This window comes from Falco punctatus (assembly GCF_963210335.1).
Source record: "Falco punctatus genome assembly, chromosome: 5".
NCBI lineage: Eukaryota > Metazoa > Chordata > Aves > Falconiformes > Falconidae > Falco > Falco punctatus.
The window spans coordinates 25,765,549-25,779,707 of record NC_137584.1 but is presented as its reverse complement, the minus strand read 5'-3'; the positions used below and the strand labels follow the sequence as shown (position 1 = coordinate 25,779,707).

The window sequence follows — 14,159 nt, the reverse complement described above, 5'->3', positions numbered from 1 at the left end:
CTGGGGCTGCATGTTAGGTCCTTTTTAAAGCTGTTATTTATTAAAGAGAATAAACTGTATCTTTCAAGAAGTCTGTATAAACAGATTTTTATGACACCTGATGTTCAGTTGAATTCTTTGTAGTTTTGCAGTCTGTGGCGTTTTCTGGAGGATTCTTTGTAATAATTCTGAACAAATTAAAATTTTATGTTCTCTCTAAATTTGGAGATGTGACAGAGCTCACTTCTTTCATTGAGCCTTTAACTGTAGGAATTGCTGAAGCAAAATCAAACATTGTGTAAAGTGTGAGGACAATTTCTTCTAGCTTAAAAATCTGTAAATTCATAAAAGACTATAATTTGCCACAAGACCAGGAATGACTCTGTGTCCTGAGCAAATAAATTACATCTTGAATCAGCAGTCCATGTCCTTAAATCCATATTTCTTTTTGTATGTAGTCCTAAAATGATTGTATAGTACTAAGGAACATCCGCTGGCTACTGCGTTGCAGCAGCAACAGTACAGTGAATTGATCTGTTGTGTGTGATGTAACTCTCTGCAAAGGAGTAATGAGTACTTGTGGTTAACTTTACATATGTGTTACTTTTCAAACTCTCATTAATAACTTCCTGTTCTGTTTATATTTCAGGCAGATTTATTGTTTTTCCCCCAGGCTTATTTCTTTCTCAGAGGACTACTTCTACAAGGGGGACAATGTTTAGAGGAAGATAAGCAGGATGTTTCACCTGTCTACAATTTTTACTTTTTTTTTGTGTGTGTGTTGAAACAGCTGGTAGTGGAAGGCTGAAAATTGTCATGGAAATAGCCCTCATTGAGAAGTCCTTTTGAGTGCCGCAGTGAAAATTGGTATCGATTTGACCAAGTTGTGACCTTTTACAAATTGCACGCTCTGCATGCGGAGAGTTTTCTCACTTGCTAGACTTGTAAAGTAGGCATCTAAAGATGGTCTTGTGCTCTTTAGCTGCAGTTATCACTGCAGTTATCAGGTTTTGGCTAAACTCACCAAATTTTGTTTTCTGTGGTTGGTTATTGCACACTCATTGCTGTCAGAATCATGTGTAGTTACTTCCTAACCTAGTGCTGTCAGGATGTGGGATTATTGCTTATTCCTTGAATTCTTGCTTGCTTGTTTGTAAGCCTGGATCATGTCAACAGAACTAGGTAGATGAAACTGTGTACAATCACTCTAGCAGATGGTATCCTCTGCCCAGGAGATAGTATTGATGAACCTGGGGAAACAGTGCTTAACAGGGGTTGTTGGACTTGGAACAAAACATCTAGCTCCATCCTTAGCTATGCCTAGCAAAAGGTATACTGAAGATGCACAATGCATTAAACAAGGGATTTCTCTTGAATGAGGAGGAACAAATGTGACAAAGATTAAGCAGTTCATTATCATTCCTGGATTGCTTTACATGAGCAATGAGTTAGTAATACAGTGGGACTCCCTTCTGCAAGCCTTTCAGTTGTTCTTTATAAAAGTTTAACTTTCACTTTCTCAAGATGGGTTCAGTAATGCTTACTTGAACCCGGTAACTTTTTCTTAATACACTGATAACAAAAACTGGCTTAACCTTATGCACTCTCTTCTGTGTTGGTGCTGTGACATAAATAAGAATTCTGGTTTCAATATGAGGTAGGGATGGAAAAGTGGTTTCCAGTTACATGAACAGCTTTAAGGCAGGCATAGAAGCATGACTTAAATAGGCACCATGTGCTTTGCTTGTTTTTCTTTTATAGAATAACTGTCATTTACATAATACGTTCATATTGGTCTCTTAACGTTTTTAAGAAATAATACAAAGAGGTGGTAGACAAAAACAATGTTGTTTTGTATGTGTGTATGCAGTAGGGTGATGTGAAAATAGTAAAAGAAGGGAAAATCTGGAGTTTCTCTCTGCCTGTAGATATTCTAGGTAAGCAATGGGTAGCGGTAGTGAAATTACTTAGTAATACTGGATTTTTAAATTTTAATATGATCACTTGGGAAATAAGGCTATATTGGTAATTCCACAAATGCTGTATGCTGTTAGCAAGCTTGTCACACAGCCATGAGGGGCTTTTTATGGGAATTTGATTTCTATGCAATGAGTGTTACCTTGTGTCTGTGGATTACTGTAAGCTTGTTGTTAGTGGTTATTTGATTAAGAGGAATTGCGACCCACAGAACAGCTCCACTTCATCTGATATAACAAAGTGATGCTTTCACTAAGCACTAGTGTTTGCCCTCTCTTTTACCAGGTAAAAAATGGTTTCTTTTAAAAAGTTCCTTGCAGAAAAGAAAATTAAGCCTTCCTTAAGGCTAGGCATATCTAAAATTACTTTTGTGGGAGGTGGTAGCAATCCCATTTTGGTTTCATGCATCTGGGAATTAATAAAATGTTAGAACTGTAGATGACTACATAAAAAGTGCAAGGAGAAATTGATAGTGCTCTGAATCAAGTCTCTGCTCTACAGATTTCAGCCACATACTTAATTCTAGAATTCATCCAAAGTTTAAAATTAGGATCTGAAGATTTGTGATGCATATACAGTTGTTCATGATGGATGGTCATTCGACAGCTGTCATTTTCCATGAGCATCTTCAAACCCAGCTGAAAGTGGAGGATAATGTCCTGAGTATTGAGGAATCTTGTGCCTGTTGTCTCTTTTTTGCTGATTCGCAACAAATTTTGTCCTTCACCAGTCCTGATGAAGTGAAATAGGCATGGAATGGCACAAGATTCTGCATGTGAAATTCTGCGCCAACCTGTACTTAAGATACTGTTACCAGTTGTTTACAAGAATATCTATGTTACAAGTGGAAGTGAAGGTAATAAGCTTATTTACATGTATGATGGTAACATGAGAAGAAAATTTTAGTAAACAACAAAATGTAATTAATGTAGTAATGAGAAAGAAAAGGTTTCTATTTATAGTGAAAAAAGGTGTGATACCTGTCTCACTGAACCTTTCTTACTGTAAACTAAAAATATATTTTTATTTTTTTAAATTTCTACTTTGTAAACATGGATAGAAAAAACGAACAACTAATTACACTATTTGAGAAGGAGTGGATGACTACTGTGCTGCTGGGAACCCTAGTATGTTTGATAGGTATCCTTAATTTTAGAATTGTACTTTAAAGATACATGCGAATATACAAGACTTGGAGCAATTTTTTTAATAATAAAAAAATTTAAAAAATTGCGTAAGATACTACACAATAACAACTGTTAATACAGAAATGTACTGTGTATCATAATCTCATTATACTCATATTCTAGTAGGAATAATTTTACATTTTATCAAAAGAGAACAATAGGTAAAACCAGTCTCGGTTTGTTTTCAACATCTAGCCACATAAAAACTTGTGTTCATTAGCTAGCTGTAAAAACAAAAAGTAGATGTTAATTCAGTTGATTTTTAATTATGTCACACATTGAAATTTTAAGCATTTATTTTTAGCCACTGATTTCTAGCTTGAGCCTTGTTGATTAAATTTTGACTAAAAAAAAGTAGAAGGTAATATTTATTAGGTAGTACTTCAACAAGATTGGACATATCAGTGTATTCAAAAGTGTGTGGTCTAGGCTACTGTTCTCTAAAATCCTGAATGTCAGATTTCTTCGTGACATTTCAATGATGTCTTAAAGAGTTGTGGGGCTGTGCTGAGAAAAAAGGTGGCTTGAGAAACATGTAGTTTGTTTTCCATCATTTGCTTTTGTGGTTCTCTGCATAGATCTCGATTATAGTGGAAAAGCTAACACTTCACATGCATGGTACAGACCTTTCAGTAATTACAATCTACTAGAAACTGTTGTGTTCTTTAATGTTCTGTCACATATTGAGTATTGAGGTGAAACATTCAATAGATCTCACCTTCTAGAACTATATTGCACTTCCAGTTTCATTTATTATTATTTGTATGGCATGTGACGCATGCTGGGCATTGATTTGCCCTTTGCTAAAGAAAGGTAGCCATCTGCTGCTGCTTCCTCCTCTTCGTTCAGTGCTACATGGATTTAGAGTAAAGGATTTGCTGCAGATGATTTGGAAATAGCTGTTAAGTTGGCATGCACTAACATTAGTAGAAGTTCCATTGCGTGTTAGTAAATAAGGGATTATCCATTACTTCTAGATGTATGCTCTCCTGATACTGTGTTCAACTTGTGTATGCCAAATTACTGTAGAACATGTATGTGCATCATACATATTTTTTATATTTAGTACAATCTATCAAATACCCAGCACTTGTGTGTTCTGCATTCAGTGCTTGAATTTAAAGTCCTCCTCCTACCCCTGTTTCCTTCTCATGGCAGTGGCCTTTTTCTATTAGTGGCTTGACCTAATTAACTATGGCTTGTATTTCGTATGTCTACTTTTTAAATACATCTGCATTCTTGCTTTTTGGGCTTGTTTACTAAACTGCTTTTTGTCCGATGCTCTGTTGTTTGGGTGCCTTTTTTGCATATAGAACGTCCAGATCGGTGACCTTTATAATGGAGACTTTTTTACCCCTTTATTAATGTCATTTTAGCCTAAGAAGGCCTTTTTCAGGTTTACTGTCCTTCCTCTTGAAAACACTCTCATTACAATTGTTCCCATTTTAGTTTCCACTGGTGTCAGTTGCTCACATCTGCTCATGGCCCTGTAATCAGGCACTCTGCACTAAAATGAGCTACAATGCACTTGAAGGCAGAAATGTGAAAAAGTGGCATTCGAAATGACCTCAGAACAGAAAACATGTCGCTCATTGCAGCTTATCCGCTGGACTTTTCATTGAACACATCCTCCAGCAGATAGTTGCTCCCCTTGCTTTTGCTTAATGTAGCTGCAGCTGGCTGCTTGCTTTGTTCCTGCTGTAGTGTATAATACTGATTCGTCTTCTGCGAACCGTGGACCAGTGGCTGGAACAACATGAACATATGCAGTGCTGCTCTGGTCCCCTCCCGTTCTGCACTGCTACAAATTGCTATATGGGGTGATGGGTAGTGCCATGTGTACATAGACCATATGGTATTTTCTGCACAATCTACAGTTGGCTTGTTCATCGTAAATTGTAATATTTTGCTATATGCCTGTAAGTTCAGTTTGTCTCTTGGAAGCTGTTTTTATCTGGTTTGTCCTATTTGCTAGGATTAGAGGAGTATGCTCACATGGAAAACTTAATTTTGCAATAAACAGTTAGTAGTAAAGGATATAATGTAATGCTATAGATTCAACTGAAGATAGCCCTTAAAAGACAAATGTTAAAACGATCTCCAAATCCTTACTGTTAAGGAATTGAGCAATGTAACTTGTGGGTCATTTTCATTAACATCGGTATGGGGAATGAAGCTTGAAAAACTTGTCTCCTGAAGAGTTATGTTTTCATGAGCACTGAATTTTGCCTTTAAACAGGGAGAGGCACATTAAATGCATGCTAATTATGAGTTTTGCAGCAACTTGACTGCTAACTCAAGGTCTGTGCCTGTATCCACATTCTGCATTCTTTGCATTCATCTTGGTGTAGTATTTTTAAATATATTAAACAGCAGATGTGCATTGCTTATAGGTTTGTGTAAATGTTGGTGCACTGCATACAAACTATGTCTTCCATACAATGAACTGTTGACATTATTCTCTGTTGCTTAGCTTCAGACAGTAAAGTCATGACATGTGCTGCTGTTTGGAGGATGCCGAAGGAATTGGAATCAGGCAGTCATGAATCCCCTGATGATTCATCAAGCAACACTCAAACCCTGGAGCTACTCTGTCACCTTGACAACACAGCCCATGGCAATATGGCCTGGTAGGATTCTGCATATTTTATACTCCTAGAAAAAGCCTAACGGATAGACCTGTGCTATTAGTTTTGTGCAGATTTATATTGTAGAAGCTATGCTATACACTTTAAAACTATTCCATCTTAAAAAAAAAATAATACAATTTGGATTTTTACTCCCAGATGTTTCATAGATTAAAAACATCTATTATAGTCCTGCAAACACATATGGAGTAACAGCCTGTGTACAGTTTTAATGTGTTTCTCCCCACCTGCCCCCATCTAAAACCTGTGTTGCACAAAGGTATAATACTTAGCTTTTCAATCTTTTTATGGAATATAAATTTGATGTTGCAAATTGGTCTTTGTTTTTCACTCTTCACTCAACTGGTTTGGCACAAGTGAAAGTAATTTATTGTTTGTTAAGGATGTGAATTCATTATATTATATGATGCCTGTTTAAATACTCCTTTCTGTTGCCTAAGAAAAGACAAGGAGAGCTGCAGTACTGCAGAGGGTATTACAGCGGTTTGTTTCCCAGAATGTTGAATGTCTGCATGGTAGTATCCTTTAATTTGTGGTTACTCATTTTCATATGAATACTTCTCTTTATATCTCTTTGATTATATTAAACCAACCCCCTTTTTATTGTTGAAACCTTTAGATTATTGATTTCTAATATAGTTGGGAATGTTATTTTGGGGTTTTTTAAATCTTTATCTTTTATTCCTTAAGACTTGTACATTTTGTCTTTTAATTTTCCTAACCTGTTTCTATCTGATGCTGGGATGCCAGAACTCTGCATGGTACCCTGATCACCAGAGGAGGAATAGGGGGCATATCACTCCATATCAGGATGTAAATTTATATGAATGACAAAAATCAGGGTTTTCCCCTGATATAGCTTGTAGCAAGTTAATGTGCAATTTTCTGTCTCCTGTCATCTGACTTTGTTCAGTACTAGTGCTCACAAATATCTGCTACCATTTAATACCCATTATCTATGTATGTGTGTATATATATGCATAAAGATTTGGAAGTGTCCTGTGTTACAGAGATGCAACAATAAATACAATACTTGGCATTGGTAGCCCTTATCATCTCAGACGAGCACAGCTGAGTAAGGGGATCTTGTTCTAGAGCAGGCTTTTCTATTCCTGCCTCACTCATAGTGGAAGCACTCACATAAATGAGTGAAACAAACATTTTGTGCCAAATGTGTGTGATTCAACAGGCTGTGCCCCACTGAGTGGTGTATTGACTATGAATAGCAACTTAAATATTAGTTTCTATTACACATTTCAGATGTTTAGAAAAATATGGATCTAGACACTTACAACGGTTGTTAGAACCAACCATAAATTAGAAAATCAGTTTTTCTCAAGGGTAAGTGTAAGTACTCTTCAAACTTCAGTGTAAGACCAACATTCTGGTGTATACAATTGCTTTGTACAAGATCAGTGGTTTGGCATCATACACTCACAGTAAGAAGGGCAACACTTATGCTGGTTCTGTCATTTGTCTTGCCATTAGAACATACTTTTGTACATTTTACTCACAGAACACAGAATGGACACTGAACGCAGGGGTTCAGTGTGACCACATGCACTTTAAGGAGGTTGTTTAATCCACAGGGTGCAGTAGAGCCATGTACCACAACCACTACCCTTGTTAAGGGTGGAAAAGTTTTTATGTCATGATAAGTTTTGAAATTATACATTTTAAATTTAATAAAGGCTTAACTTTGAAAATAATTAGTCAGAATGTGCTTAAAAAAAAAAAGTGAAAACATAAACTGGGCTTTTATCACATCTTTATATGCTGGGCAGTAAAGAGTGCCATAGTTGACAGTACAGTTTAGAGATGCAGGGTGTAATGCTCATCTCTGCTTTTGTGGCATCTAGTGTGAACTTCTGTGATTCCAGGCAGTAGCTCATGGGAAGGTATTTTGTCTGTCTCAGCGTCCATAGCACAGATGCTTCACAGTATTTGTGGACCTGGGTTGCAGGTCATAAGTAATTGAGATTTGACTATAATTCTCGGAAATGCAGCTGGTTATGTACTGTGTCATCCACTGCCTCTCTCAAGGCTTTGTTTGTATTTCCTTGTACTTTTGTTCACGTTTTTCCTGCTCTGCTTTATTTCTTCTTTTCTTTAAGGTTTATTTTCTTGCATTCTTTTTCATTAAGGAGGTCTGATAGTTTTTCAGCTATCTCACAGATTTTGTGTTTCTAGGTTCATGTACTAGGGAACTCAAAGGGGGATTTTTTTTTTTCAGGTCTGGTGCATTAAGTATTGGTTTTGCCCAATTGTTTACTGGTGTTAAGAAGAACTGATCCTGTGTTTCCTTATCTTTATCTTCATCTCTTTTATAGAATGCTGTGCTCAAATGTCTCTGAAATTCCTTATAAAACGTGTAGGGCCTTATTTAATACCAGTTCTCTTCTGTGAACTAAGACCAAAAGAGCATTTCCAATCGATTGTGACTAAAATCCTGAACTTTCCTTGCACATGTCTGACACTATGCTCCTCCTGCTCAGGATCTTTTGAAATTATTTTCTAGTCTTGGCAAAACCTTTGACAAAAATCTGATCTCCAAGACATTACAGGCAAGTGAAAAAGAAATGTACTTTTCTATAATTCTATTTTATCTGGATTGCATGAGTTACTGTGTTTAAAAATTAAGCATCACTATTCACTTTCAGTTACTGGGATTGTTTACTGCATCTAAGCTTTGAATCTGGGACCTGTTAGAATTTTTACTCAAACCCTTGTATGGCACAGAGTTCAGAAAATGAAGCAGATAACTTAAATTAGGCAAACAAATAGGCCTGTTAATTGCGCTGTTTGGTTCAAGCCTAAGACTTTTTTTTCTTCATTCTCTACCTACTGTTCCTCATGTGAGCCAAAGCGCAAAGATTTTAAGTGCAAAATTCCCAAGTGAATTACTTCCAGAGTGAAAAACTGCAGAGATCCATGGGGATTTACATGTTAAAAAAGAAAAGAATTTTCTATAAATTATTTTTTTGGTAAATGTATGTATTTACAGTGTTACACATATATAACCATAGGTATGTTGGTCTATGCAATGTTTTAAGATTCAGTAATTGAAGGAACTTGCCATTGGGTATCTTGCAAGAAGCAGTCCAGGGTACAGCCTGGATACAAGAGGCCAAGGAAACAAGCCTGCATTTAATTAGATTTTGATTACTCCTTTGAGTGTAGCTTGGAGGAATCCCTGAAACTGTGTCTGTTAAAATACTGAAGACTTAGGTTTTAGTGGTGACCTACTGTTCTACTTTATCCTCAGTTTTCCTACAGACTTTTTTGATGATGGACTTGACAGGATGGTCCTCAGAGGAGGAGGGTACCACAGGCCATGAGAGGAAGTGTAATCTGTGAGATCTTAAATTAAGAACTGTCGTGGTTTAACCCCAGCTGCCAGCCAAGTACCACACAGCTGCTCACTCACTTTCCCACCCCACTCTGCCAGTGGGGTAGAGTAGAAAATAGAGAAAAAGGTAAAAGTTGAGGGTTGAGATAAGAACAATTTAATAATTGAAATAATAACATTTGTAACAAAAAGGAGAGAGGAGGGGAGAGGGATAAAATCCAAAGGGAAAGGAAAATAAAACAGTGATGCACAGTACAGTTGCTGACCAGCTCCTGACCGATGGCCAGCCAGTCTCCAAGCAGACCCTGGCCAACTCCCCCCAATTTATATACTAAGCATGACGTTCGTGGTGTGGAACATCCCTTTGGCTATTTGGGTCAGCTGTCCTGGCTGTGTTGCCTCCCAGTTCCTTGTGCCCCTCCAGCTTTCTCGCTGGCAAGGCCTAAGAAACTGGAAAGTCCTTGACTTAATATAACACATTGATGGTTTAGTTGTTGCTAAGTAATGTTTATCAACATTATTCTCATACCAAATCCAAAACACAGCACTGGTGCAGCAGCTACTGAGAAGAAAATTAACTCTGTCCTAGCTGAAACCATCCTGATCTCAGCAGGGACTTTTGTTGTCAGAAGTAAAGGTGCAAAGCTGGAGTTTCTCCTCTTGCATCTGCTGGAATCAGGCTTGCTTGTCTCTGCCTAACATCCTACTTCTTGATTTCCAGATTTGGCAGGTATAATATTAGGAAGGTGTTACTCAGTAGGAAGGTATGTGCTTCAAAAGAGAGGGGGAACAAATGGACTGAGTTGGATGGTGGTCAATGGAGTGGATTTGTAAGAAAGTAAAAGCAATATAAATATGGGGAAAATGTTAGACAGTGTAGGTACAGCTGTAAAGAGAAAACAAATGGAGATTACAAAGTTCAGAAAAGTGGGAGCTCGGTTGTGGGAGGCCTGAAAAGTAAGGAATGAAGAATTCACATTTTATATGGAAAGCAAGTCAGTTGCTAAAAAAGTTGGAAAAGGGTAAATATGTTGGGAATAATGACAGATTACTTCATTAAGCTTCTCTACATGCTGAAGTAGTAGTGTAGCCTCCTCAACTCATACTAAATATGGACTTGCAAATATCACATCTAAGAGAAATTGGAGAGGAAGACAAATTATTTTTTTAAGAAGTCACAGATGTTTCAAGAACTCTGGAATGTTTATCTCTAAAATATTAAACTAAACTTTGAAGTCACAAAGGAGAAACTTACTATAAATAAGCTATTCCCACAGACTTTTTAAGTACTTACAATTTATTTGGTATTTCATCTAAGGTTGCCAAACAGAGTTCTGAGAAGTACCACCTCTTGGCTGTGTGATTGCACAGTATGAAGCAACCTCATTAAGGTCGGCCTTTAACAAAAGTACAAATTTTCTATAACAGTCCTTTCAACTTGAATGAATGTTTACTTTATTTAAGATACATAAGATGCCATACATAATGTATTATTGCTTCATTTTCATCATGTTCATTCCATTAATGAACAGTCACCTGTTGAAAGTTAAGCATATTTGTAATCAGTGCCTGGAAGACAGGTAAGTGTGTTCCAGAAGTGTTTTACTTATTCTTTTTGGTCTTTAAAATAGTATTTAAAAAGAACAACAACAACAAAAAAAAAAACACACAAACAAAACCCCCCAAACACCTCAAGAGATTGTCTCAAGTAAAAAAGCCTAGAAGCGGAAGAATCTGAAACTTAAAAGAAAATTGGTATTTTTTTAATAGCTCTAACACTTGCACATTGTATTTGGGTAACGCGTCTGTTTCCTGTCATGATGTTGGTAACATTAATTCTTCTATAGTACACCACTGTCAGGCATCAGGATACATACGTTAAAATTCTGCCGTAGTGTTTCACTTTTTTTAAAAAAAAAAAAAGTCCAAAACAATTTAATGATCAATGTCTAATGAATTTAAACAGGAAAGTAATACTACTTTTAGGAGGATCGTATGGTCTTGAATATATAGTATATTAACTGTTGTATGTGTTTTCTAGCAAAGGCATGTAACACATACAATCAGAAGTCTTTTGATATGAAGACCTTATCTTATTTTAACACTTCATATGTCCCAGTACCAGAAATATCATTGTGAAGGAGATAACTCTATTTGCATAGTGTTTTCTTGGAGGGTGTCAGGAGTGCCAGTTATATGGGTAGGGGTATAAACTAAACTCCAGGGGTTTTTAAGGTTTTTTGTAACAGCCACCCAACTGATACTGTGTCGTACGCCTTTAAATTTTTCACATAATGCACAAAATTTCAGAGCTATCACGAGAAGCATGTCGGTCAAGCTGATTAATTACAGATGGATTCAAAAAATTATCAGCACTTAGGAATAATTCTTCCACAACTGGTTCATTCCACACATTTACGTTCTCCATCAGCCACTTCTGACATTACAAAGACTAAGTATAGAGAAAGTTTTTAGCAAAAACCTGCTATGACAAGTGTTTTTACTAGGCATGTAATTTTTAGCTGCTTATCAGTATTGACACTCTCCCCTTCATATTCTGATCCTTTCTAGAATGGTAAAATTCTTAACTGTATCTTACGTTCTACTTCTCTCCCCTCTGCTACCTTAATTCTGTGGGATATCCTGAGTTCTTTACAGGATTTTTTCTCTTGAATCTTTGATTATGCTTTATTGTAAATAAATCCATGTATTATATATAAATCCAAATGTTCAACTATTTGTTTTCTGTTTCTCACATTTTCTCTGTCTTTTTCCCCTTTATCATACTCTTAACATGTCTCTGGAACCAGTAACTTTTTCATTCCCTTGAATGCTTTTGGTAGTCTTGAGTGGTTAGTATTGTGCAAATTTAAAACTTTAAGGTATTCAATGTAATTGCATATACTAGGGAACAACTGTGATTCATTAATTGGGTAGTAAAATAATAAAATATTATGTCCCCAAGTTATTATGTTAATTTTTGATCAGAATTTATTAGACTCTATCTTGAAAAGCAAAGGGAATCTTAATGAAAGTAAAATCTGACATTGAAGAAAATACTAAGGGAAAATTATGCTGTGTTTCATGTATGTGAACTTACTGCATGTATTAATTTATGACCACTTTGATTAATTTCAATAGACTTCATATGCTTAAAATGATAATTCATTTTGTTGAAGTTTTTGCAGGTTTTTTTGTTTACCTTGGATTTATTAACCATGATACAGAAAAAAGTACAGAAATTGTGTTATGCTAAAAGTAAAAACTGATGGGTTTGTAGAGTACTATTTCACTTCTTCCAAACTTGAAAGTAGTTTTTGGCTTCGGTTCTCACTGTGCTGTCATATTCCCTAGTTTTACTGCCAAATTAGTTGAGATTTTTCCCTGTTGAAAGAAAACTGAGCTATTTCTGGAAGGTTTTTTTTTCCTATTTATAATGCCACTTCAGCTATTTTTACCACTAAAAGAACTAAGGTTGCAGTCTGCCTTAGCTGATTTTGCAGGTTAAATAGATACTAGCTGAGTTTATTTAATTTTTTTTATAAAATTGCTTAAAAGGTCAGTGGGAAACATTAAAAAAAAATAACGTTGCAGTGCGGTGGAAAAGGTGAGTTATGCAGGAGATTTTTAAATGTTCACAAGGAATGAGCTTTGAACAGGTATCCCTGTTTTCTTTGTCCTGGACTCTTACTTGCTCTTCGAAACCCCATTAAGCATTTACTATTTGAATATTTATTCCTCAGAGTTGAATTCTTTCTTAGCACAGTATTCTGGGATGATTATAGATAAAGTAATATTGCTGACATCTTCTTACACAGTAGTTAAAAATTCAGGGCTTTAAATGTCTTTTTGGATGTCTGTTGGATGAAAAAAATTGATCCTTGTACCTTTGTAATTAAGGGCATCTATTTGATAAAATGTGTGTGAGAACATAAGGGGTGCCTGGCGTTCAGTCTTAGGCAGTGGTGATGGAGAGGTTATTTAGGGAGACCACATCACCTAGAGTCCCAACCACTTTTTACAGTCTATTCAACTCAAATTTCCCCAGTATCCACAGTCAGTAGATTAGGGGTGTTAGAAGGTACATCTGTGCCAGGTCCATGTAAACCTTTAGCATTGTTGGTTTTGCTGTTCTTTTGAACAGAAGGACTGGTGATTTTCCTCAGCTATCAATGCAGATCCTAGGCTATCATAATTTTCTTCTTATATACATGTTTCAAATCATTGGAGAAACATACTTAGGAGTATTCTGTTTTACTGGGGTTTTCCCCCCACCTCCAAACATGCAGATGCCCTATTTGCTACCAACAGCAATAAATTAATGAGGATGTGATCTATCTGTGTTGCCATCTCTCGAAAATCCCATATGAAAATACTCAAATTATCACACATCACCACCACCACCCCCAAGTAGATACCCATTTCCTCTGAAATGAGTCTGCAGAGACTGCTTTTGTCCACTCCAGCTGTTTCACAAATAAGGTGGTTTCAGCGCTTAATCTTCATATTAGTACATGGAAAAAACAAATGGCATTTGTGTGGCCTCCAGAGGCTGGGCACGACTTTCACATGGCAGCTCCCTGTGTGCTTTCCTGCCAAGCATTCATACCAATAATGTTTTTCTGAGGTTGAGCACTTTACTGATCTTCAATGGACAAGCCAGTTAAATGTTTCTTTCATGGCATGTCACATATCCATAATATTCACTCTCTTTTTTTTTTTTTTTTTTTTTTTTTTTTTTTTTTTTTTTTTAAGCCCTGTTCAAGCAACAGAATGGAAATGGTGTCTGTGGCAGCAGCTGTTCCATGAGCAGTATGTTGTGGAATGATAGAGGTTACATGACTTTTGTCCATCTGCTTTGGAAATGAATCCTATCTTTACACACTGTTTTCCTGCCCGCCCCCTTCAAATTTCATAGAAGAAACTCGTATATATGCTGGGAGGTTCTATTTTTCTACATGTACTGTTTACTGTAAATAGCACTTTACCATCACCCAGAGTTACCTGTCATCAGTCTCT

General features: G+C 36.4%; 1 protein-coding gene across 19 annotated transcripts in view; it reads left to right on the top strand.

Annotated features, from left to right (window-relative positions):
- EIPR1 (EARP complex and GARP complex interacting protein 1) overlaps positions 1 to 14,159 on the top strand; it is a 137,995-nt gene that overhangs the window by 38,684 nt on the left and 85,152 nt on the right. For all 19 annotated transcript variants that reach the window (XM_080387815.1, XM_080387811.1, XM_080387808.1 and 16 more), the window contains exon 4: positions 5,617 to 5,773. In XM_080387815.1, coding sequence (XP_080243941.1) covers positions 5,617 to 5,773 — 157 coding nt within the window. The remainder of the gene's footprint in view (positions 1 to 5,616; positions 5,774 to 14,159) is intronic.